Source organism: Prionailurus bengalensis, chromosome A2, assembly GCF_016509475.1.
Source record: "Prionailurus bengalensis isolate Pbe53 chromosome A2, Fcat_Pben_1.1_paternal_pri, whole genome shotgun sequence".
In the NCBI taxonomy this organism is placed as follows: domain Eukaryota; kingdom Metazoa; phylum Chordata; class Mammalia; order Carnivora; family Felidae; genus Prionailurus; species Prionailurus bengalensis.
Window position 1 is genome coordinate 100139840 of NC_057348.1, and position 25966 is coordinate 100165805.

At 40.3% G+C, this 25966-nt stretch overlaps 1 protein-coding gene and 1 long non-coding RNA gene across 3 annotated transcripts; one reads left to right on the top strand and one right to left on the bottom strand.

The window, feature by feature from the left end:
- Positions 1-485: 485 nt before the first annotated feature.
- Positions 486-23629, bottom strand: ASNS (asparagine synthetase (glutamine-hydrolyzing)). 2 transcript variants are annotated; one of them, XM_043588943.1, is made up of 15 exons: positions 23430-23629; positions 22168-22274; positions 18674-18749; positions 17016-17113; positions 13790-14061; positions 9704-9941; positions 8606-8791; positions 8242-8343; positions 7458-7585; positions 6275-6401; positions 3711-3817; positions 3158-3258; positions 1793-1874; positions 1550-1705; positions 486-831 (listed from the first exon to the last, which is right to left on the bottom strand). In XM_043588943.1, exons 5-15 carry the CDS (start codon positions 14036-14038, stop codon positions 622-624), a joined length of 1686 nt encoding a protein of 561 aa, XP_043444878.1. In that variant the 5' UTR covers positions 14039-14061; positions 17016-17113; positions 18674-18749; positions 22168-22274; positions 23430-23629; the 3' UTR covers positions 486-621. The 2 variants fall into 2 exon arrangements, with proteins under 2 accessions (XP_043444878.1, XP_043444877.1); XM_043588942.1 differs by lacking the exon at positions 23430-23629 and having other exon boundaries at positions 22168-22861.
- LOC122487913 lies at positions 16912-24579 on the top strand. Its single transcript, XR_006298502.1, has 3 exons — positions 16912-17050; positions 17525-17617; positions 24469-24579. It is a non-coding gene; the product is annotated as an uncharacterized LOC122487913 (long non-coding RNA).
- The last annotated feature ends 1387 nt before the right edge of the window (positions 24580-25966 follow it).

The following is a 25966-nucleotide window of genomic DNA, read 5'->3' on the forward strand; positions in this document are numbered from 1 at the left end:
CTGGCCAAATCCAGCCCGTTTCTATAAACTCTGAGCAGAGCACAGCCCTGGCCACTTGATCGCATACTGTCTATGGCTGCTTTTACACAGTTCCAACAGAGGTCTGCAAGGCCTATGATACTTACTGACTGCCCCTAACAATCTGCTGATCTCGGATCTAGAACAGTAGTTCCAGAAGAGGGGTTGGCTCCACCAGAAAAATGAAAATATGAATTACTGTCTTACAAGAGAGAGCTGTCAGGGATGTCCACGACGGACTCAGCACCACAGAGCCTGCCTCGCCAGCTGCTGTGAATACAGAAAGAACAGAGAGGGAAGCTATGAAAAGGCCACGCTAAGAGGAGGCAAGGACTCCTGCAAATGACAGGCTACTTCCTCCTTTCCTAAGCTCACTCTCTACCTTCCTGGGATACAGTAAAAGCTGCTCAGTTGCTAGCTCCCTCTAAGGAAGGGGCTGTATGAATATAAATGACTATAGCACTGTGTCAGATTCAAGACTTTTATTTTTTTCCATGCCCAACAAGCCGGAATGGTTGATGCTCACTGCTCCCCCTCCTGCCCCCAAGCCCCCTACTCATCACAGGAGGAATGTTTCCTTTCACTGGATAGCTCAGATGGTGCCTAGGCTTTGGCGGCTGACTTGTAATGGGCCAGAGTGCGGGCAGAAGGGTCCGTGGCATTGATCCACTTGGGCATCCAGTAATGGGTCAGCCAGTCTGCCCGGCCTGGGTAGTGGCGTTCAAAGATTTGACGGTAGTAATAGCCTTCCTTAGTTTTAGGAGTATTGAAGGGAAATTTTTGGGCTGCAGTCGCCATCATTGTATCATCAACCTGTAAGAATATAAATTCAAAATGGCTTTGTTAAATGGCATAGAAACACTTGTATTTAATGTGGCTTCCCAACAACAAAAGATATAAAAAGGCATGACTGTAAATTGTGCAAGAGACCCTTTGAATCACCCATCACTTAGAAAATGCTAAAATACAATAATAGACACAGCTGCAGTAACTTTCAAGGAACATTTCTGCAAATAATTTTAATACATGGTGGCTCTGAGTGTTTTATGACTAATAATGTCTGGCACCTGGCAGGTGTTAAATGTTAAATGAAGGTCAGTGATGATTGGTAAGTCTCTTCTCTTGCTCTTTGAATTTTAGATGCTACTATATAATCCTTCATGCTACTTAAATCTTATGAAATTCTTTTTTTGTTTGTTTGCTTATTTTGAGAGACAGAGCACATGAGCAGGGGAGAGGCAGAGAGAGAGAAGACAGAATCCCAAGCAGGTTCTGCACTGTCGGGACAAAGCCTGATGCGGGGCTTGAACTCACAAACCATGAGATCATGACCTGCACTGAAACCAAGAGTCAGATCCTTAACTGACTGAGCCACCCAGGTGCCCCAAATCTTATGAAATTCTTATAAAACTCTTGTTTACAGGGAATTTCTCCTACAGCCACAAAACATTTAAATGAAATACAAAATGAACAGTGATTGTTCATCATCCAAATTGTCCTATGCCAGAAAATATTTTTAAAGACCTTATACCTGATGTTCAACATATTCCTGTAAAATCCTAAACCAGGAATTCTTAACCGAGGTTATTCCATCACTGAATGCTTCTTTTGGCCGCCAGAGAATGTCTTTAGGTATTAGATTGGAGTCCTCAAATGTCTCTCTCAGGAGATGTTTTTCTATCCCATTCTGACATGAAAACAAAGGAATGGCAGTAAAAATTCCAAATACATTTAATAGCAATAGACAGTTTTCATCGTGCATCGATTCACCTACCTTGGGAGTTCTCATATCTGGGGGCAGAGACAAGTAATAGGAAGAAAATCGATGATCCAGGAAAGGGACGCGCAATTCAAGGCTTAAAGGGGAAAAGAAAAATCCAAATCAAAATGGATATTTAGTGCCTGTCCTTTTAGATTCTCCTTGAGAGTTTCTTAGCAATTCAACTAGCCTCTACGTAATGTTAAGGCTAAAAGTCATTTTTAGGGTCCTCCTGACTGTCCTTTACTACTGCATGAGTAGCAAAAATCTTCATTCCCAACAAGATGTATTACCTCATCTAGAGAGTGAAACAAACGGACAATAATTTTACTTTCCCTTCTGTAAACAATTAAATGCACATCTCAAAGAGCAGAAAATGGTAAGAAACATGAGTGATCTGATCATTAAGAACGTACTTGTCCTATACCTTTCTGACTCAAAGTTTTTTCTTGGTGAGGCCATCTCTTGTCCTATGGAAAACTAAAGAATTCAGAATTGTTTACTAAATGATTTACATACAACATGCAGTATATACCCCTGTTCCACAGTGTTTCATCAAAGGCCACGTCGTGTTTCCTGAATCCTGGTAACTCTGGTTAAGGCAAATGGATAATAACCATGGATTCAGTTCCTTCCCCACACCGTATCTATTTTCTAATCTAAGTGTGATTTCGTAGACGCAACTAAAATATTTAATGTAGTTTATCACCTACAGTAAGAGTTCTGAATTCTCCAACGTGACTAGCTAAAAAGTGAAAACTTCAGGCAACCAGAAATAGAGAAACCTGTTTATAATCTAATCAAACCTCCCGGCTCTTCATTGCCCTGTGCCCGTGCAGGGTCACCACAGTATCAAACAGGTGTGGTAGGCACTCAACACTTGTTACAGGGGCTGTGTCAGTTTTAACTTCTCTTAAAAAGTCTTAAAAAGAGCAGCACCTGCCTTCCCTTTTGGTTGTTCTGATGGTAGCAGAGTGTGGCTGTGCTTTAAAGACGAAGTCCATCTAAAACAACCTACAGTCTCCTCACCAATGCCAGAACAGTGCTTTGAGACAAGCTTCGTTTTCTCTATCGAAGTCGTACTTTGTGGGGCACCTGGGTGGCCCAGGGGGTTAAGTGTCTGACTCTTGATTTCGGCTCAGGTCATGATCTCACGGCTGTGAGATCGAGCCCCAAGTTGGGCTCTGTGCTGGCCGTGGAGCCTGCTTAAGATTCTCTTTCTCCCCCTGCTCACGTGTGCATGTAAACTCATGCTCTCTTTCAAAAAACAAAAAGTCATACTTTGCACAAACGTATAATCAACTGAAAAAAGTAATTGGCCATTGAGCTTTTTGATTTTTGAGGCTGTCTTAACGATTGCTTCTCAAACTACCGAGTTACCCGTGGGCAGCAGTAGTGCGATCTGCCCGGAGAACGTCGAACAAGTAGAGTTCCTTCAGAAGCCTCTCGCTCTCCTCCTCGGCTTTTTCAGGAGAAGGAGCCTGTTTTATAAACAGGTGGAGTTACAAATACACCAACAGCTTTGCTTGTGCACACAGAACAGTGTTCATTTCTCTTTCCCGTATTCCAGCTCTAGTGGGAGTAAGACAGAAAGCTAAACAAAGTTTGGGGAAGGGGGGTCCCTACTTGCTAAAACAGGCCTTCCTGCACACCAAACAGGTAGCTGTCAGGCGATAAAATGGACGCCCGGGGCAGTAACCAGGCTGCCACAGGGGATTCAGAAAAGTCAGACTCCCGATTCTCCTTCACCAGTTCTGAAAAATGGAGATTATCTCACATTAAGACTTCTTCCCCCCCCGCAAAGAAATACAAAGCAGACACTATCAGTTTTCGTCACATACGTCACAAGATACTCGAGCGTTAAGACAGACGAGAGCAAACAAACCACTTTTCTTCACCCAGCACCAATATCCCTCCATGTCAGAAAACTTACCTTGTGAAAATATATGTAACCCTGCGTAAGCTCATCTGAACCTTCTCCAGAGAAGATCACCACACTATCTGTGTTCTTCCGAATATACTTGGAGACTAAGTACATACCTTAGTAGACAGACAGAAATTGTTGATGTCAACATAACTGGCCACCAAAAATGTCTCGTATTTAGCTTTTGGAAACAATGATGTTTTACTTAGACTTGAACTCTGTATTAATAATGTAGTTTCCAAAATAATGACCTTTTATCTATAAGCTAATTCTTATATACTTTACCCAGAAGTTGTACTGTTGCAATGAAACAGCCCAAAATCATTCCACAATTTTACCTATTTATTAAAAAAATTTTAATGTTTGTTTATTTTTGAGATGGGCAGAGAGAGAGAAAGGGAGACACAGAATCTGAAACAGGCTCCAGGTTCCAAGCTGTCAGCACAGAGCCCAATGCAGGGCTCACACCCAAGAATCAAAAGATCATGACCTAAGCCAAAGTCAGACGCTCAACCGACTGAGCCACAGCCACTGTGCCCCTTATTCCACAATTTTATATATGGGTTTTAAAATTGTAATGCTTTTAGACCAAGAATATCCACCTTAGAACTCTGACAAACTGAACAATGACAAATATCTAAAACAAATTCATAACTTTCATACCAATATTATCATACAAAAATAATAAAAGTTGGGAGTTTTGGTAGTTTAGGCTTTTCTTTCCTAACACCAAATTTCACAGGTGGTTAAGAATACTATGTAAATTACTAAAAGAGAGCCATTGGTTCTGGCTGCAAATCTATGTAAACCAGTATTTGTTCTTTATCATTTTTTTCATGATCACCGATCTAGGAAGACTTTTTAGACATTTTTTCCTAATTGCCTTCTCAATGAAATATGAGTACTGGATATACTATAAATCTATTTATATAGTGTGGCCCTTTGGAAGCCCACAGGCCACTGTATATAGAAAATTCTTTTTTACACTCCAAGAACCAATTTAGTTCTCTTGTGGGCAATATCACCCGTGTGGTAATATTCTCATGCCCTAAACTTTGCAATGGAGTCTTCTCAGATAGATTCTGAGTCTCTTAAAAGAGAGACATATCTCAGCCAGTAGCACATTAGAGGCTCAACGACACTGGAGTATACTTCTGATCTTGCCATATATCCACAGGACAAAACTAGCATTGCTTGCTGGGCAGTAATAGTTATTGATTGATAAGTCATATGATAGAATAGTTACCAAAGTATATATGAGTATTCCTTACATAAATTAGTTACAACACAGACCTATTTCCTTATACAGCCCAAGAAACTATATGCAGAGAAATTGGGGAGTGAGGAGTGCAGAAATGTGCATCTATTCTTTGGAGAAATATAAATACAGATCTTCCTCGACTTACACCCTGATAAACCCACTTAAGTTGAAAACATCATTAAATCCACCTAACCTACTGAACATCATAGCTTAGCCTAGCCTACCCCAAATGTACTCAGAACACTGACATTAGCCTACTGTTGGGCAGGATCACAGACCACAAAGCCTACTTGGTAATGAATGGTGCACTGAGCATCTTATGTAATTTACTGACCCTGTACTAAGAGTGAAAACCAGAATGGGTGTGGGTACAGAATGGTTATAAGTGTTTCAGTTGTTCAACCTTGTGATCACTTGGCTGACTGGGAACTGCAGCTCAAATGCCCAGTATCGAGAGAAAGAGAGAGACGGACAGAGAGAGAGAATCCTTTGCATGGCGTTAGCCCAGGAAAAGATCCAAATTCAAAAGTCAAAGTAAGGGTTCTGCTGAATGTGTATTGCTTTCACACCCTCATAAAGTCGAAAATTGTTCAGGTCAAACCATGGTAAGTAAAGGACTGTCTGTAGGGACACCACAAATGGGGGAGTTTATGTGTTTATTTCCTCTCACTCCAAAAGAGATTGGGGGAGGGGTGCCTGGGTGGCTCAGTCAGTTAAATGTCCAACATCGGCTCTGGTCATGACCTCACAGTTTGTGAGTTCAAGCCCCACATTGGGCTCTGTGCTGACAGCTCAGGGCCTGGAGCCTGCTTCGGATTCTGTATCTCCTCCTCTCTCTGCCCCTCCCCTGCTCACACTCTGTGTTTGTCTCTCAAAAAATGAATAAACACTAAAAAATAAATTAAAAAAAAAAGATTGGGGGAATTCTTAAATGGTCTGGTCTTAAAATAGTGCTGACCTAAGAATTTTATTTGCATTCATTCTTAAGTATTGTTTTTTAAACTGTTGTTCGAAATAATCTTTTATACCTTATACTCTTTTCAGGATTAAAAATCTTTTAGAGGGGCGCCTGGGTGGCTCGGTCGGTTGAGCATCCGACTTTGGCTCAGGTCACGATCTTACGGCTCATGAGTTCGAGCCCCGCGTCGGGCTCTGTGCTGACAGCTTGGAGCCTGGAGCCTGCTTTGGATTCTGTGTCTCCCTCTCTCTCTGCCCATCCCTCGCTTGCACTCAGTCTCTCTCTATCTCTCTTAAAATAAATAAACATTAAAAAAAATTAAAAAAATCTTTTAGATACTGTAAAATACCTTACCTACGGAAGCACGTACTGTTGTAATATCATAAGTTTCCAAGGAAAATATGACTTCATCCAGGACCTGAATGCCTTCCTCAGAATTAAAGAGGACTTCATGGTGTTCACTTCCAATGTAATTTGCCACCTGATTATTTAAGAAATATCCATATACTTGTTATAAGCACTGCCCTTGAAAATGAAACATGAATACTGTCATGTCACAACACGTTATAAGTTAATAATAGTGAAAAACAAATCAGGCAAAATATGAGGAAATGATTCTCTAGTCACCACATACACAGCCCAGTTAGGTTTCCTGGCCTCCCCCAGTCTCTGCCCTGACTTGACCAAGAGGTAGACAGCCCATCAGCTCTTCCCACTCTAAGACTTCAACCTAACTGTCCACAGGCTTCCAGTGAGTTGTGTCCCCCCCCACCCCCCACTTAAGTTACCTCACCCACTTCCTCCCTCTCTAGTCCAACATGGCCCCACTCTAACCTCGGCCCCCTATTGGCCCTCCATCGATGGTTTATGTTACATTCAGGATGTTATTCCTAAGGGAAATGCCTTCCCCTCATTCTTTTTTCTGTGGCTGTTTTGGATTCTTTTAGCCTTGATCAACTTGCTTTGACACTGCACTCATCCATTCCCTGTAAATTCTGCCAGAGTAGGAACAAAGTCTCCCAAACACGGAATATGTATGTACAAGGTCCTCTCTGCCCATAATCCTAAACATGGTGCTTTATAAGAAATGAAAACAGCTAACATTTACAAAGTACTTACTACAGGCTATGCTCTATCCTATGCACTTCATGAATTCTATCATTTTCACCTTGACATTATCCCATAGTAGATACTGTCATTCCCATTACATAAGTGAGGAATCGTATGTTGGAGGCAGGATTTGAGACCAGCAGTCTGCTCCAAAGCATGCAGTCACAACCACTGTACCATTACTTTCAAAACGACAGAATTATTATCACAGGGTTTTTATGAGGATTGCATGAGCCTTAGTAGAAGTACCCAGAGGACAGTGTATGACACACTTGATACTCAACAACGCATTTCATTTTATTTTAATACATTTAACTTAAAACAATTACCTGAGTCAATACAGCATAAGTATAGAATCATTAATTAGTGGCTAGATTTTTATCCTTATATCTGTACCAATTACATAATGGGCAGGAAGGTGTCTTACCTTTCTAGCAGCGAGTAAATCAGTACTGTCTTCCATGCCAATCGCAAATGTCTGGAGAGGGTACTGTACTTGAGCCTCTTTTAGCTGCTTCAACAGGGTGGCAGCAACCAAACTGGAATCTAAGCCCCCTATGAGCAAGACGGGAAGTACACTGGCTATACACCATGCTTACGAGAAACAGATATGATTTACAATCCCATGAAGCACCAAGATTAGAGTATTGCTATTTAAAATCCCCAACTTTTAGGGGCGCCTGGGTGGCTTAGGCAGTTACGCGTCCAACTCCTGATTTCAGCTCAGGTCATGATCTCGCGAGTTGTGAGATTGAGCCCGTGCTTTGGGCTCTGTGCTTGACAGCATGGAGGCTGCTTGGGATTCTCTCTCTACCCCTCTCTCTGCCCCTCCCCCACTTGCACACGCTATCTCTCAAAATAAAATTAAAAAAAAAAAATTTTTAAATCCCCAAGTTTTATAAACCGAAAATCAACATTATGAAAAATCTAACATATAACCTGACATAATGATTACAGTACTTGAATTGGTCAAAAGTCACCATACACAATTCTTAAAAATGTTTATTAGCTCACTCATACCAATAATTAGAATGTAACCTGAAGCTGCTCTATTGCCATGAATATTAAATTCAGCTTACAGAAAACATTTTTGTCCTATAATGGAGGGAAAATTAAATCATAAATATTTTATAGTCAAAATCTCAGGGATAGCTACAAATCATTCACTTAAATATGTGCTAAATATAATTGGGCTTTTTAATAGACTTCACCCGATAAAAGGCAGCCAATCCTTCTGTCTGTCATTAAGCGTTTCTTTATGGCGTTGTCAAAAAGGATCCGGAGGTTGTTCTTCACAGTTTCTAGCTCAAAACCTATAAACACGTAAAGCAAGTCAACAGTTCCAGAAAATCTTGGGCTGAATTATTTACTGAAACAAGGCAAACAATCATCTATCAATCATGATGACACCTGCTCCAGGGTGGAATTGCCAAATCCCCATGTGCCACCTCCAAATTAAATAGGAAAGAGCTCTTCTGATTTGAACCATTCCAATGACAAGAAAGTAGCTAGCACTTTTTTTTCCCTTTGGGAGAGACAGGCGGAGGATAGGCGGGTGGGCGTTTGCTTTGTTACCTGGGAAGAGTTTCTCCACATTGTCATAGAGCGCATGCAGGGGCTCATCTCTACAGTGATGATATTTGACCATTTCCACTGATGCAACTTTGCCATTCGGCTTTAAATCCAAAACTTCATAGTGTCCTGGGAGAAAAGGCTCCACTTTTAAAAAAGGAGTTGTGGAGTGCTTCAAGTTAACAAGACCTACAAATTCAAAACGATAATTTTACTCAAGATACAATTCACCATTACTTACTATCCTCTCAATTCCTGTTTATACCCCCTTTTTGATATAAACACATGTCCATTATATAAGCAAAATAGGGAAGAATGAACCCAAATGCTACCACCTACTTACTAGAGAGAGAACAGTGGTACAGAGATGTACCCTAAGGTTACACTGATTTCTAGTAGTTCAAAGTAATAAGAAGATCCCCAACATTCAATTTCTTCTCCCTGGCTGGAATTTCAGATCAAGAAAATCTATTTTCTATAAGAAAAGACACATTAAGCAAGAAGATGGACTTGAAATTGCTACTGTTATGATACCCTGGCAGTCATTTCTTTGTCATCCCTGAGGTATGTTAAGAAAACAGCCATGATTCCTGGTCCTTGAACAAGCAAAATGATCCACTATGAGGTAATGGCAGAACTAGTTATTAACTGTGTGTTAAACAGTATAATCTAAATTTCTTCAAAAGTTTTCACAGGGAGTAAACAACCTGGCATCACCATGATCTCTGATTAAAAACCAGTGTCTTATTGTAAATGGGAACAGCCTATCTAAATGTTCATTACAACTCACAATTTGAGTTTGTCAGCCCAGTCATCTTCTGTGTCAGACTGAATTCAAAGATCAGATCGGACCCAGATTCCTGCCTAGCAAGCAGACCTCAAGAGAGCCACACAACCCCTATGGGGGATGAGGATTAATTAAAAAGTTTCAAGCAGGGAGGACCATCAACAGATTAGTTTTTGATACGCTATTCTAAAAGCATTGAGAAACAGTCACTCGAAAACTTCTGGACTGCCCAGCATAGGATTTGCAAATATGATCAAGAGGAAAACACAAAACCAGAGTAATAACGAATACCTACAGACAAATTCTATCATTACCTTTAGCTTCTGAACACACAGCCAAAAATCCATCTTCCGTCATGGCTTTAAACAAAGGCCTGACGCCATAAGTATCTCTGCCCAGGAACACTTTCTTATTGGCAGTATCCAGCAAAATAAATGCAAACACCCCATCCAACATGCAAACTGTTTGCTCAATTCCTCCTTTGTCGTAAAGATGAAGGATTATCTCACCATCCACTTTGGTCTGGTATTCAAATTCAAAATGGTGTTGCATCTTGTAAAAGCAATAGCAAAATAAAAATGTTAATGTTACAGTCCTTGTGCATCCATTAATAATTTTTTGTTGCAAAGTTGCTTCATTTCTACGTTCTATAATCACGCACCTTAGTTATTTAGAAGAATCATGGCATTATCAAAATACAACTCGTTTGAACTCACAATTCTGCTCATTCTTTACAGCATAAAGCTAAACGTGCACATTTTAGTTGCCTTCTGATAAATGAAAAGCAGAGGCAATGTAGCAAAAACAGTCATACATATCAGGAAGGATAGGAATGCCCATTATACATGTCCTATGTCTATAATACATGTATGTTTACAGCTGTATGTCAGTTAAGCAAAGAGGTTGCAATGACACTAAAAATGTGTCTTCCCCAACTGTAATATTTTGGTTTGGGAATATAGGATCAGCTGAGGTTTTTCCATTTCAGTCTCAAAGACCTGCCTATGAAAATGGAAAGTAAAAGGACACACACAGTTGGTACTATTCCCTGACGAATGGCTCCATCAAAATGATGAAGATACACGGTCCAGATAAAGCTGATGGCCCCCGGGGGAAGCCTAGAATATTCAGTCTTCCCACCATTGCAGTGGCATTAAACTACTTCTCACTGATAGAGAAAATGACAGGGGAGCTTTAGTAGTCCACATGCCCCAAGGGCTCAGCAAAGTGACCATTATGACCACTCAGCACAGAGGGTGAGGGCCTGATTACATTACACTGGGCTCTGGCTCTCCATCACCACTGGCCAACTGTGAGGGGGAGAAATCCTTGGAGTTGCTCTTTCTTTGTGCTTACTCCTATTTTTGGCTGACCATGGAGAGAGAAAAGGTTCCTATAAACAAAATCACGGGGAAATCCTGGTTAAGTTTAAACATTCAGAACATGTTTTTAAAATTCACAAAGTAAATCTATATGTCTGTATATGGATGACCTATAAACATGCTTCACAATCACACTCGCTCTATCACTTGTGAAACTTCTGTCTATAAGCACTCACAGAATGACCCAAACCATGGGCTCTGGCTGCCTTGAGTGACTATAAAGCCACTTCCTGTTGACCTCTCCCTCCTCTGAGAGAGATCAGGGGAGATCCTGTCACTAGCAGGTGGGGTTTGGAAGCAGTCTTTTGCTTGCCTTTTGCACTTATGTATTGGAAGAATAAATATACCCTCCAAAGCATTCAGTGATTTCAGTGATTTCAGTAAGCAACAGCTTCCCAAATCTATCCTCCACTACTGTCATCACTGCTCTTTGGCTAAACCTTGCAGGTAACTTACTGGTTAATGATTCCCAAGTTCCACTTTGCACTCTCCTGAAACCACACTTAGGTAAAAGCTGCACTTAGAGGGCATCTGGGTGGTTCAGTCAGTTAAGTGTCCAACTTTTGACTTCAGCTCAAGTCATGATCTCAGAGTTTGTGAGTTCGAGCCCCACATTGGTCTCTGCACTGACACTGCAGAGCCTGCTTGGAATTCTCTCTCTCTCTCTACCCCTCCCTCCCCTCTCAAAATAAATAAACTTAAAAAAAAAGCTGTACTTAGATAAAAGTCCCTGTATCCTGCCACCATCCAGAAATCACACTGCCACTTGACCTGCTGGTTGCAAGCCCCTGATGATCCCTGTAGAGAGAGAGCCTCCTCTCTGCCCCAGCCTTTACTCAGATTCCTCCTCTCCTTCATTTATTCTTCCTCCACACCCAGCACATCTCTAGCTGGATTTTATTAGAGGTAAATTTTTTTTCACCCAAAAAAAAAAAAAAAAAAGGAGGGGCTTCGGAGCTTATGTTGTAGTGTCCTTTATACAGATGTAAAATGGCCATCCTCCTCATCAACAGATTTCTGGCCGCTCACGCAACAGAAGCTTAGATGATTGGTAGATGCAATGGAATTTCTATGCTTTTGAAAATACAATATATTTGGTAATTTAGAATAAAAATACTTGTGAAATATTTGCTATTTTGTAACTTTTCAACAAAATATATAAAAGCAGCAATGTTGTTCAAGTTACACAAGGTATGTCCTATCTGATTTAAGGTGAAAGGTTAATATTGCCATAATACAACCTAGCATTCTCGTGTGTATGGCACTAACTTGGCTTGGTAAGAAAGAAGTCTTACCTCCTGTAAGTACCTCCTGTACTCTCACTAGCTTGAAATTCCATTCTTACTTTTCGTGTTCACCATTTCATCTCCAAGCACCTAGAAAAATCATGCCTATATACTCTTAATAAATGTCTGAAAGGAATCTGCTGAATAACCATAAAAGCTTTTCAAATGAGAAGCCTATTATTAAAAGTAATCTTATGAGGAGATGACACACAATGGTAAAAGCTATTGTCCAGAGATAAAAATATCCTAATGGTGGCTAGAATATAAATACCTCCCCATGAATGACAGATGTATATCAAGACTCAAAAAATACCAAGGAACCTAACAACTAAATGTATGAAGTATGAATGCTATCAGGCTTCAACAAAACAAAGCAGCTATAAAGACATTTTTGTGACACTTGCAGAAATTTAATTTGAACTCAATATTAGATGATCTTATTGATTCTTGGGTTTAATAGTATTGGTATTAGGTAGAGGATGGCCCTAATTTTTAAGAGATAAGTGCTTGCATATTTAGGAGTAAAGTGTCACGATATCTGCAGTATACTCTAAAATGATTCAGCCCAAAATTAAATGCCTAGGTGTATATACAGAAAGAGAGCAATAGAGCAAATACGGCAAAACATTAACAATTAAATAACCTAGGTTCTATTCTATTTTTTTTTTTGGTTTGTTCTTCTTTTTTGTTCTTTTTTATATGTTTTAAATTTTCAAAATTACAAGTTGGGGAGGAGGGTGGCAAACAAAAAATAACTTGGAAATTTTGCATTAAAAAATTTATGAAACACTAGCCAAATAATTCCAGATTGGAAGGTTCTTAGCCAGTTTGGCTCCCTGGGGTCAGAATTTCCACCCCCTCACCACTCTCATCCTGAGTAAGCTTTCACCAGATTAGAAAGCTGTTCCAATTTTAATGCTGCTAAAAAAATCACTCCTTTCACTCTTCTGTCCTGTGGCTCTGTTTAAGTGCAGTCAGTACACAGTAGCAATAAATGTCATAAGGGCAGCATTATATAAAAGCTACCAGTATGATTACCTCCAAACTATTAAATTCCATACCTGCCCTAAAGTCCTCCGGTCTCCCCACTCTAGAATGATATTCCAACTCCTTGCCAAGTCCTGCTTGATCTGGTCGTGCCCTGCCCACCTACCTACCCCTTGATCACGTCTGACAATCCCAGGGCTGCTTCCTACCTCGGGGCTTCTACACATGCTATTCCCCCAGTATGAAATGCTGTTACCAGCCCCACTAGTTGATCATTATCCATTAGGTCTCAGTTCAAGTGTCAGTTCCTCAAGAGACCTTCTCTGACCACCCTTGCTGACATTGGATCTCCCATATTATTTTTTTTGTGTGTGTGTCCAGAATATCTATCCTATGTACAAGGATTTTTTGTCTTTTTTTATTTTTAATGGAATAAACTCCATCAGAGTGCAGACCTATGTCTCATACTTACTACTGTATCCCCAGTACCAAACACAGGCTCTAACTAATATTCAAATTCATGACAGGAAAAAAAATTCTAAGAGTTAAAGAATTATAATCTTCATTTTGTCTTTTTTTTGGGACCAGGCCATTTGAACTCCTTGTTCTTTAGAATTGGAGCAAATGAGGTAATGAACATGGAAACTGTGTGAAAAGTAAAAAGCTTTATACAAAATATATAAAATTATTACAACCAACTAGCCCTGAGGTTTAATCACATCCAGATATCTTCTGGTTTATTTACCTTCTTGTGGTTGTAGATTTCACCGTTGTAACAAAGCCACAAATAAGGATATTTCTTCACTCGGATTGGCTGCATTCCAAACAGCTGGTCAACCACTGCCAACCGATGAAATCCAAAGCAGCAGTTGGTGTATCCATTGACATTCTCAAAGCGAAATGCATCTGGACCCCTGTGTGCAATCTTCATAGCACTCAGGCACTGAACAGAAAGGCAGTCATCACTGCCAAAGAGGGCCCAAATCCCACACATGGTGCAATGGAGCTAGGGGCTCTCTATGGAGAGAAAAGCAGACCAGTTGAATATTCAATATCCAAGTCTGTATTAAATCTTGATTCCAAAAACTGGCATAAACTACTTCAAAGACTGATATTTAAACCATCTGATCTATAGCATTAGGCTGGCAGGCACACAGGAGTTGAGACTGATTTAATTGATTTACAAGTATTCAGAAAAGATGCATGACCTTCACATCCAGCCAGCTAAAGCAGTTAGCACCCCGTCAATGCCTGCATCTCTCTCACCTTGGACCTTGGCTCACCTGAGCCGGGGTAGTCAGGCCACATTCTAGGTTTACTTCCAAGATACAGATACACATGCAGGCTGGCTCCAACCTAGTGAGAGATCCCTGTCCCATTCTCTCCATCCCAGAATGTCAGAAGCCCTCAAAAATCCAATAGACTCCCCAGATTACTACTACAGTCCCCTCTCGGGACTCCTGACAATTAAATGTCCTCTCTTTACCTGTACTAACTGCACATAGAGTATAGCAGGTAAGAAAGATCACACATACTGCTCGTGTAATGTTAAGATACATAGCTATTACAAGCATTTCACAACTTCTAGTTTACCTCTAAATGATTTATTCAAATGTGATAAAAGAAATTCTAAAGAGACAAAAGGCATGTTATCTGACATTAGATACCCTGGATCGATTACAAAAAAAAATTTTTAAGTTGACAGACATACATAATGTTCACCATCAAAATGTCCTTAATGACAAAAATGTCCTCAAATACTTTTGTCTCAAAGCTGCTTTGGTCCATAAGAAAGCAAAATAGGTGGGATATAAACAGCAAGAACATCTCTGAAAAACAACCTGGCCATCCCTACAGGCCAAGAAGCAAACAAATAATTCCTGTGAATGTTACTTTGCAATTTTATATTCTCAATTGTGAAATAAAGGCTTTTTATTTAGATGCTGCCAACTCAAAGCAGCTATTTTACCAAAATAACTTGGAACTATTTGGGTTTTTTTAAATGCAAATTTGCAGTGGATGCCTAATTTGAAACAAAAATCATATATAAATAAATAAATATATATATATATATATAACATAAATATACTATATAAAATATACATAGAATACATATGTTGTTTCAAGTTACATCAATCACTTTGAGAAATCCTCTGAGGACATGCACAGCTAAATGAACCAAACCTTTGTTTGGCCTTCTAATGAGACCATATCAAATTAATAAAAAATGATAGTGACTCCAACAACTTGGAAATGAAGTAGCACATGTCCTATGCAGTCCCTTCCATGAACCTGGCAAATAGCCTCTAGTGAGATATTTGAGATTTAGGGGGAAATTCACTTAGATTGAGGTGAGAGGACTACTGATAAGCCATCTATCTTTGACTCCATACCAATGAAAAATGGGCTGAGACAGTACTTTGAAAATCACAAGAGGTCGTCATTAGTGAATCATTTTCCTAAGTCTTCCTAATGCTGCTTAGTGAATCCCATTATTAAGCCTGTTATAGGAAACACACACTAAGCACTAAATCAGAGGGGAAAGACGGGCAACACATATTAGGGAAAGATGGGCAACACACTTCTCCAGCAGGAAATAGCAAGTTAAAACTGTTATCTATTTTTGTTGGAATCAGTCTCACTTGCAAAGGTCCTATTTGCAATGCTTTTTCCAACTGCTGTTACCGCTCCCAGTAATTTTCCCTATTTCCTCATAAACTTCTAGGGCAGTGCTGTCCAGTAGAAATGTGAGCTACATATGTAATTTTCAATATGCTGATGGCTCCATTAAAAAAGTCATGAGAAAATGGGAAGTTTTTAAATCTATTTTAACACAATGTACTAAAAGATAGTATTTTGACAGGTAATCAGGCATAAAAGTTATCGACAAGATATTTTATATTGCTTTTCTCTACTGAAGTTAACATCTGGCATATTTTATACTTACCCAGACCTTGATTCGGACTAGTCTGCCTTCGAAGTTCTCAAAACAGTTACATGTGTACTGAATTTGTGCTGATCCAATGCATTTAATTCCTATGCTATTTACCAACCACTTCAATTTCACCATCTCGTTTTATTTTTACCTTAAGATATCAGCAACCAACTCCTGGACAGGTTCAAGACCTAAATTACTTCTAAGTAATCTTATAGGAACGTGGCCAATCAATGGGGGAAAAAAAAGAGTTAGGAGTCCTGTTAAATTGTTACTCAAGTACCCAGGAAGAAGAAATAATGTAGGCCAAGGGCCCAGAAGAAAACTGTCCTTTTATTCAAAATAGTAACATTAATCTGAAACCAGCCCTACAGAACAGACAGATATCCACTGAGAAAGGCATGTTCATTCATTTGCTTTTTCGCATACCGTGCCGCCTGTCGCCCTGAACAGTTGTCTTCTAGGCAGGATTTGCTCATTAAGTCACTTGTTGAGACTTGCAGTCTGGCTGGGGGGTGGGGCAGGGAGAGGGAGATGATGGGACCAGTGGTGAGGGGCTAAGTACAGACCCTTAGGCTTGGACCTACAGCCTTGAGACCAGGACCAAGCGATTGTGTGTCCCGAAACTCCGACTGCACCCCAGCCACGTGCACCCTCTGGCCAGTCCGCAGCAGGGCCCCCGGACTGCAAAATTTTCCACAGGCTTCGATGCAATGTAATTTTTAAAAACAGTAAGATTTACAAGGGCCAACGTGGGCTGCAACCCGGCCTCCCCTCTGCCTTCCACTTGATCCCAACCTCTGCAGGGCCAGACTGGGGTCTTTACCCCGCAGCTGGCTCCCAGGTGCGCAACAATCGGCCCCGCCCCCTTTACCGGTGGGAGCCGCAGAGCCCTCCGGTGCCCTGATCAGCCTCTGCCCACCAGTGTGCTAGCCAGACTGCCGCGCATCCTCCTCCTTCTCCTTCCCCTCCCCCTTCCGGAGAGGCCCAGGGTACCCTGGAAGGACTCTGCACCCCGCAGCAGGGCCTGGCTTACCTGGGATCCAGCGGGTGGAGTGACCAAGGTGCCAGGTAGGGGCTGCAGCTGGCGGGCGGGGCGGCCGGGCGTCTTCTCTCTTTATACTGGCCTAGCTCCTGTAATGCGTGCGGGAAGTTTCATCATGTTTGTGAGGACCAACCAGCGCGTAGGGGCGTGGCCCACAATGCGAGACCTTGGAGGCAAGGAGGGGGGAGAGCGGAGGAGGAGCAGAGAACTAGAGAAGGAATTGCTGCGTTCCAGCTCCTTAAAGTGTTAGTGCACCTGCTGAAGGATTGCCTCAGAGGTCTAGCCAGGTGCCCCACTGACACTGAGGGTTATCTTACCCGCTGTTCTGACAATTAGGGGGCCTTCTGCACTTGGTTTGTTCTTGGGGAAATCAACACCAAATTGATGGCCGTGTCCCCCCTACAGCACATCTCCCTGCAGATCCTTAACTGCAAAATTTTTAGGAGTACAGGTATCCCCCACTTTTTGAAAGTTCATGTTATGCCACTTTGCTTTTACAGGAGACCCACATTAGACCCTCATGTGGTACTAATTCAGTTAGTTTTTGCTAACTGAAAGAAATCCGAAGAGGATGTTTGCTTTTAGGGGAAAAGGTGAGAAATGAAAATAGCGTTCCGTATTGATTTCGTAGCTGGCCATTAAAGGAGGCAGCAAGTGAGTGGCACTGCCAAGTTCCTTCCCCAGGACTACACTCTGTGTCGAGGCACCATGGCTTTGAACACTGTCTCTGAGCATCTGCGCTTTGTCTGTATTTTGTGCATGCATTAGCAGGATGTGCCCTAGGTATCAGAAAGGCCTAGCAGAGGTTATTTTTTGCGTCTGAGAAAACTCAGATTTTTCATGTAAATTAATGGTAACTGCTTCTTCATTTTATGTCATTTCAGCTTATGAAATGTTTCCTAGGAACACTCTACTTTGAAATAACAGGGAAACCTGTACTTTAGTTTCTCCGTAACTACAAAGAGAGCATCTAGTACATAAGATGGATACAGAAATATTTGCTCTATTAATAAATAATGGGGCAGGTAGGAAGAGCTGGAAGGATACGATCTTTTTATTAACTACAAGGTAGATTTCATTATGTCTTCTACCTCAGACATAACTAAATTTCTCCCATCTCTGGATCTATAGCTCCGTGTATTTGTGTTCTGTGTTGGATCATCATCAAACTTTGTGATGTGGTTATATTCTCCTTCGACTAGATTGGCATCTTCCTGGTTGTGTTGACTTCACCTTTTGAGCCTCATTATCAGCTCAGTGGATACCACTAGCTAGATTCTCAAAACCTGCATTCAATTCAATTCGATTCCTCATCACATTTTGTTGTTGACCAATTTCACTTTCAGGCAGGAAAGGATGGAGTTCCAGTCTGAATTTTACCACTAACCACTTCTATGACCATGGGCATGTTTTATAATCTCTTTAGGTTTCCCTCTTTGAAAAGAAAGTGGAGATTACCAGGGGTCCTTCCAGCCTTGAAATTGTAAGCACTAAAGTGATGAGAGTTCTTAGAGCCATAGCACCCAAGGAGGAAAATTTTTTTTCCATCCCCATAATATCAATCTGTCTTGCTGAAGCTCAGAATAATTTTTCAATGTGTATATTTTTACATTAGGCCCAGTTAGAAGTAAATTGCCCAATTCACTCACCTGATACTTATAGATCCAGGATGTGAAATCAGGTTTGTCTGGGTCCACGGGGCATCCTCTTTTGATCAAATTCTGCCTGTAGAATAGATAGACAAGAAGAGCCGGCTGGGTCATACCAGAGATACTGACAGACAGCAAGGAGCTGGCATAGCCTCTCTTATTTTTGCTAAACATGAAAGATTTGCATTCAGGATTAAATAAATTTTATTCTCCAGATTTCATCCCCATTCCTATATTGGAGCATTACCCTAAAATTTGTATTATCTGCACTAAGAGTTTGAAAGGGGAGACTCTCCATTTGAATTTTTTTAATGTTTATTTATTTTTAAGAGAGAGACAGAACACTATGAGCAGGAGAAGGGAGGAGAGAGAGGGAGACACAGAATCCAAAGCAGGCCCCAGGCTCAGAGCCTGATGCGGGGCTTAACTCATGAATGGTGAAATCGTGACCTGAGCTGAAGTCAGATGCTTAACCAACTCAGGTGCCACTCAGGTGCCCCTGAGACTCTCCACTTTAAAGGCATTGTTGAACTGGTACCACTAGGTTCTTCAGTTTGTTACAGGGAAAGACTTGTCCTCAGAAACCAATTTTTTCCTTTTTTTTTTTCATTTTAATTCCAGTTAGTTAACCTACAGTGTTATATTTGTTTCAGGTATATAATATAGTGATTCAACACTACCATATATCACTCTGTGCTCATCATGACAAGTGCACTCCTTCATCTCCCTCACCTACTTCAACTATCTTCCCATCCACCTTCCCTCTGGTAACCACCAAATTGTCCTCTATAATTAGGAATCTGTTTGGGGGCACCTGGATGGTTCAGTCAGTTAAGCATCTGACTCTTGATTTTGGCTCAGGTCATGATCTTGCAGTCTGTAGGATCGAGCCCCATGTCGGGCTCCGCACTGACAATGTGGAGCCTGCTTGGGATACTTTCTCTCCATCTCTCTCTCTCTCTGCCCCTCCCCTACCAATGCTCTGTCTCTCTCAAAATAAATAAATAAACGTAAAAAGAATTTTTTAAAGAATCTGTTTCTTGTTTTGTCTTATTTTCTTCTCTTTGCTCATTTGTGTTCTTAAAATTCCACATATGATTTAAATCATATGGTATTTGTCTTTCTCTGACTTATTTTGCTTAGCATTATTCTAACTCCATCTGTGTTGGTGCAGATGGCAACATTTCACTTTTTTATGGCTGAATAGTAATCCATTATATATCAACATCTTCCTTATCCATTCATCAGTTGATGGACACATGGGCTGCTTCCATATCTTGGCTATTGTAAACAATGCTGCTATAAACATAGGAGTGCATGTGTTTCTTTGAGTTAATGCTCTTATATTTTTGAGTAACTACTCAGTAATGTATTGCTGGATCATAAGGTAGTTCCGTTTTTAACATTTTGAGGACCCTCCATACTGTTCTACACAGTGGCTGCACCAGTTTGCATTCCAACCAACAGTGCATGAGTGTTCCATTTTTTCCACATCCTCACCAACACCTTTATTTCTTGTGTTGTTGATTTTAGCCATTCTGACAGGTGTGAGGTACTATCTCACTCTAGTTTTGATTTGCATTTCCCTGATGGTAAGTAATAGTGAGCATCTTTTCATGTGTCTGTGGCCATATGGATGTCTTCTTTGGAGAACTGTCTGTTCATGTCTTCTGCCCATTTTTATCAGATTATTTGTTTTTTGGCATTATATAATTTCTTTACATATTTTGCATACTAACCCTTTACTAAATATGTCATTTGCAAATATCTTCTCCCATTCTGTAGGATGGCTTTTAATTTTGTTGATTGTTTCCTTTGTTGTGCAGAAGTTTTTTATTTTGATGTAGTCCCAATAGTTCATTTTGCTTTTGTTTCCCTTGCCTCAGGAGATCTATCTTGAAAGAAGTTGCTATGGCTGATATCAAAGAAGTTACTGCTTGTGTTCTTGTCTAGGATTTTTATGGTTTCATGTCTCACATTTAGGTCTTTAGTCCATTTTAAATTTATTTTTGTATATGGTGTAAGAAACTGGTCCAGGTTCATTCCTCTGCATGTTGTTATCCAGTTTTCCCATCACCATTTGTTAAGAGACTGTCCTTTTCCCACTGAATATTCTTTCCTGCTATGTTTAAGATTAGTTTATTATATAGTTGTGGGTCCGTTTCTGGGTTTTATATTGTTTTCCATTGATCTATATGTCCATTTTTGTGCCAATACCATACTGCCTTGATCACTACAGCTTTGAAATATAACTTGAAGTCCAGAATTGTGATCCCTCTAGCTTTGCTTTTCTTTTTCAAGACTGCTTTGGCTATTTGGGGTCTTTTGTGGTTCCATACAAATTGTACGATTTTTTGTTCTAGCTCTGTGAAAAATGCTGCTGGTATTTTGATAAGATTGTATTAAATGTGTAGATTGCTTTGGGTAGTATAGACATTTTAACAATATTTGTTCTTCCTATCCAGGAGAATGGAATGTCTTTCCATTTCTTTGTGTTGTCTTCAATTTTATCAGTGTTTTATAGTGTTCAGAACACAGGTCTTTTACATCTTTGGTTAGGTTTATTCCTATGTATCTTACTATTTTGTTTCATTTTTTTTTAACGTTTATTTATTTTTGAGACAGAGGGAGACAGAGCATGAACGGGGGAGGGTCAGAGAGAGAGAGAGACACAGAATTGGAAGCAGGCTCCAGTCTCTGAACCATCAGCCCAGAGCCTGACACGGGGCTCGAACTCACGGACCATGAGATCGTGACCTGAGCTGAAGTGGACGCTTAACCGACTAAGCCACCCAGGCGCCCTTCTTACTATTTTAAGTACAAGATTCCTTTTAGAATCACAAAAAAAAAGTCTCTCTTGACCTCACCCCACCAAATAGTGTGTTTTTAGTATTCCTTTGATAGAGAAAACATAGCACCATGATAAAAATAAAACAAAACACCCAAGAAGTTATCAAGGCTTCATACCACTCTTAAATAAATTTCTATTTTACTGGTCACATCAGCACCAAGATAAATAAATAGTAAAATGTGTAAGACATACTAAGAACAGACTACAGTCAATGCTCGTAGACTACACAGGTTCAATATCCCCCTAAGTTACATTCCCAACTAGTTTACAAACTGCCAAGAATATAAATTCCACACAGAACATGTAGTGAACACTTAGTAATTGACAGGCAAAAGCAAAGATGACAGCTGACTCAGTTCAAAGGTTCCTTAGTGCCCTAAAGTCTTTAGCAAACTGACTTTGCTGCATCCTAATCTACATAAAATGTCTGAAACCTGAGAACAACCTAGGAAAGGAGATCTTCTATCCACATTGTACAGATGTAAAACAAAGACTCAGATAAGTTGAAGGATTTAGCCAGTCTGAATTAAGTCATCACAACTGCACATAATCATAAACTGAATCATAATCATAATCATATAAAACCCAGAGATGATTTCCCTTACCCCCCACCCCCACGATTTATGTAGTAAAAGACAGATACCTGATATGTTACGTAGTGTTGGTTGTACTGAGTATCTTCCACTTGTCCCTCCAGAGTCACTCCATCCTTCCTCCCTTCACTTTGTGTCCTGGCTCCCTTGCCCTCCTCTTGTCATGGAAGTGTCCAAAGGGAGACGCAGAGGTTAGAAGGGAGAGGTCTCAGGGTGTTTCTTCCCCAGGCTCCTGCACCCCCACAGAACTCCTCTCCTAAAGCCCACAGCTCCTGCCACATGGCCTTCTCTACAGCACAGTCTCCTCAGATTCCAGGAACTGATCCTTCCTCTTCCCCTTTAGGCTTAGCCCGAGGCACCAAACCATCTTGCTTTTCTTGAATCCTGTCCACACTTCTGTAATTAGTGTCAATTCGAGTGTGACATCTGCTTCCCATCAGAACCCTGCCCAATACATTGATCTAGGATATAACAGAGGACGCAACGGATTTAACTAGAGTAGAAAATGATTCATATGTTCTCTTAATTATTAGACACAAATGAAAACTAAATTATGTGGCCTATTTTCCCACATCTTACCCACCCCTCTATTGAAACCTCACTCTAAAAGCAGCCCAGAAGCATTTAACATTCTGTGACCTGAGTCACTGAGGAATCAAGTAAAATCTTCCTCTGTCAAGTAAAACCTTTAGGCTGGTTCCCCATCCCAAAAGTATAATTGACAACACAAGATTGCATTTGTTCAGCCCTGAGAGCATTAGTTAAAGTCTTTAAAATTCTTTTAAAAACTAAATTCATTTTTCTCAATGTTTTTCTTTTTTTGTAGATTGATCCATTTTCTAGAATTAAAAAAAAAATATATAGTAATAAAATAACCAGCCACATAATGATAGCTACCCTTTGGGATTCATTGATTTTAAAATGTACATAATAATAAAAAAGCTTCATTGATATTAAAACACTATAAAATGAAGTTGCATTTTATTCAACCCATGTACCTTTGTAAAAGTTTGTTGATGAGTTTGACATATTTATGGTCTATGGAAAATGCTATCAAACCATTCAGATTTGCCAACCCCTGTCATAACTCCAAAGCTACCCAGGAGACCATGACTCACATGTTAGGTAACAGTGACTTAGGATTCCAACGAATTTATAAGCCCATCCTCTCACCCCCCAAAACAGAAAATGTTTCCAAAGCAGGCCACATGGTTAGCCCTTAACCTAAACACCAGATGAATTATCAGCAATAGTGTCACCTTTAGATCCCAGTAACCAGAACCATTGAGCTTTTCACTGGACATGAACTTACCCACTCAGGGAGGAGTTTAGGATGCCACCATGGGGGAGCTCTCAAGGCACAGGACAGAGTTGGAGTGAAACAAAAAATAGCTGGAGCCTCCATTTGATCTCTTGTTCTGTCCCATAAATGTTAGCCACAGGTCTTCTCAGCAGCTTATGATTCCATTTCTCTGCTGTTCTACCTATTTCTTATGATTTTTTAAAATCAGGTGTTGAAATGCAATTTGAGATAGGACTTCTGATCTTTACTTCTATATCCTCTACTTTTCTTCTCATGTCATTGAAATTTCCCTGGTACCTACATTTAACTCAGCAGGTTAAACAGTAATATGGAGGGGCACCTGGGTGGCTCAGTCGGTTAAGCATCCGACTTCAGCTCAGGTCATGATCTCATGGTTTGTGGGTTCAAGCCCCACATCAGGCTTTGTGCTGACAGCTTAGAGCTTGGAGCCTGCTTCGGATTCTGTGTCTCCCTCTCTCTCTGTCCCTCCCTCACTTATGCTCTGTGTCTCTCTATCTCAAAAATAAATAAACATTAAAAAAAACCAACAGTAATATGGAAAATTCTGAAAATTCCAGATTCCAGAAAAATTAGATACTTTTGCATTTGTTACCTAGGATCTGTTACTTAGCCTTAGTGCAACAAAAGAGGGAATATTAACATGGGTTATGTGCATATGTGTTTTGTGGAACCAGACTTCATAAAACTGGGAATGAACTATATTTCAACAAACCATTTGTGTAGTCCTAAATACAAGAAGACTGGTATAAAAAGGAATAAGAAAAGACTGGAAAAGCTGAAAGAAAAATGGGAGTCTCTCCTCTGAAAGATGAAAAACTTACTGGGAAGTTCCACTAATTTAGAATCAGAATAATAATTGCTTTAAAGAAGAATAGAGTGAAATGAGCATAAATAACACTATTCAAAGTTGACCTTGCACAGCAGATGACATGGGAGCAGAGACTGATATTTAAGATCATAATATTAACAGTTATTTATTGAGTACCTCCTAGATGCAATGTATTTTAATTTTTTTTCTATTCTGTAGGCTAACCATGGGAAAGAACAATTATTCTTATCTTTTGACTGTCAAAGAAGAGTCTCAAGAATATAAAGTAACATACCCAACACCAAACAGTTATCAACTGGCTGAGCCACGGACCTCAAACGTAGCATGACGACATGAGAGCTTCCATGTCTGTTCCAGAAGTTGCTCAGCAAGCAGACCAGGTAGAGAGAGCCCCTCGAAGAAATGGCAGTGAGACATGAAAGGTCCCAGCGTGTCCCTAAAGACAGCTAGAGAAAGTACAGTTGATCCTTGAACAGCACTGGTTTATAATGTGTGGATCCAACTATAAATGAATTTTTTACAATACAGTACATAAATTTATTTTCTCTTCCTTATGATTTCCTTAACATTTTCTTCAGTAAAAGGCAAAAAGATTTATACGATCTGAGGAGAAACCAGAGTATTAACATTTTCTTTTATCAAGCTTACTTTATTGTAAGAATACAGTATAAAACACATATAACATATAAACTATGTGCTAATCAAATACTTATGCTATTGGTGAGGTCAACAGCTGGCTACTAGTAGGTAAGTTTTCGTGGAGTTAAAACTTACACCGGATTTTCAACTACACGGGGCAGTCGATGGAGCCCCTAAGGCCCACATTATTCAAGAGTCGACAGTACATAGAACAAGTGGGAAAAGCCAATGAAGAGGAAGAGATTCCATTTGAAGAGAGCAAGAGGAGTAAATGGAGAAGGACAGCCACAGGAAATGGGCAGAATGCATGCATTTGGAGAAGAAAGATTACTTTTAATTTAGGACAGGAGAGGGGGAAAGAATGGTAGTGGGATATAGGTAAGCCTAGAGGAAAAGGAAAGAGAAACAGAGAGAAAACAAACAAGACACATTAAGTATATCAATGATGATAAGTAAGTGCTTTAGAGGAAAACAGAGAGAGAAGAAAAGGAATGGGGGGATTACAATTTTTAGAAGAATTTGTGCTTACAGGCCTCCTTTTTCTCTAAGAAATAGAAGGTATATTGACTGTGGTACTGAAACCCTTGGGAAGCTGTGAGGGTGAACTTTGAAATACCAGACAGATGTCAACAAAAGTTGATAAGGGGAAAAAACAAGAGATGGTTGGGCAACGTGGAGGTCCAGTACAGGAGGACATGAACGTGACTGGGGCAATGAGGGAGCGCGTATTCTCCAACCACATGGGACAATCCAAGATTTAGGGTCCAGACATGGAGGGGAATGGATCCAGGCTCTGGGTTTGGCAGAGCATGTGTAGAACACAGGTAAGCTGGCATGGGAACGTGCACCAAGTGTGCCTCAGCAGAGACAGCACTTTCAGTAAACTCTGTTATTGTTCAAAAATATTCAGCGCTCCTCGCCAGGGGGAGAATTATACCATCTCTAGCCTGCCGACATCCGGTTTAGCCATGTGACTTGCTATCGCCAGTGATATATGAGCAGAAGTGACAGGTGTCTCTTGTGAACAGAAACTTTAGGAGCCATGGTTATGGTTCAC

Coding starts and splice junctions, on each gene's coding strand:
- ASNS (XM_043588943.1), bottom strand. CDS start 14,038: ATGTGTGGGATTTGGGCCCTCTTTGGCAGTGATGACTGCCTTTCTGTT. Junction 8,792..9,703: donor TGTGTGTTCAGAAGCTAAAG/GTAATGATAGAA, acceptor TTGAATTTGTAG/GTCTTGTTAACTTGAAGCAC. Junction 7,586..8,241: donor GATTGGCTGCCTTTTATCGG/GTGAAGTCTATT, acceptor TCTTGCTCATAG/GGGGCTTAGATTCCAGTTTG.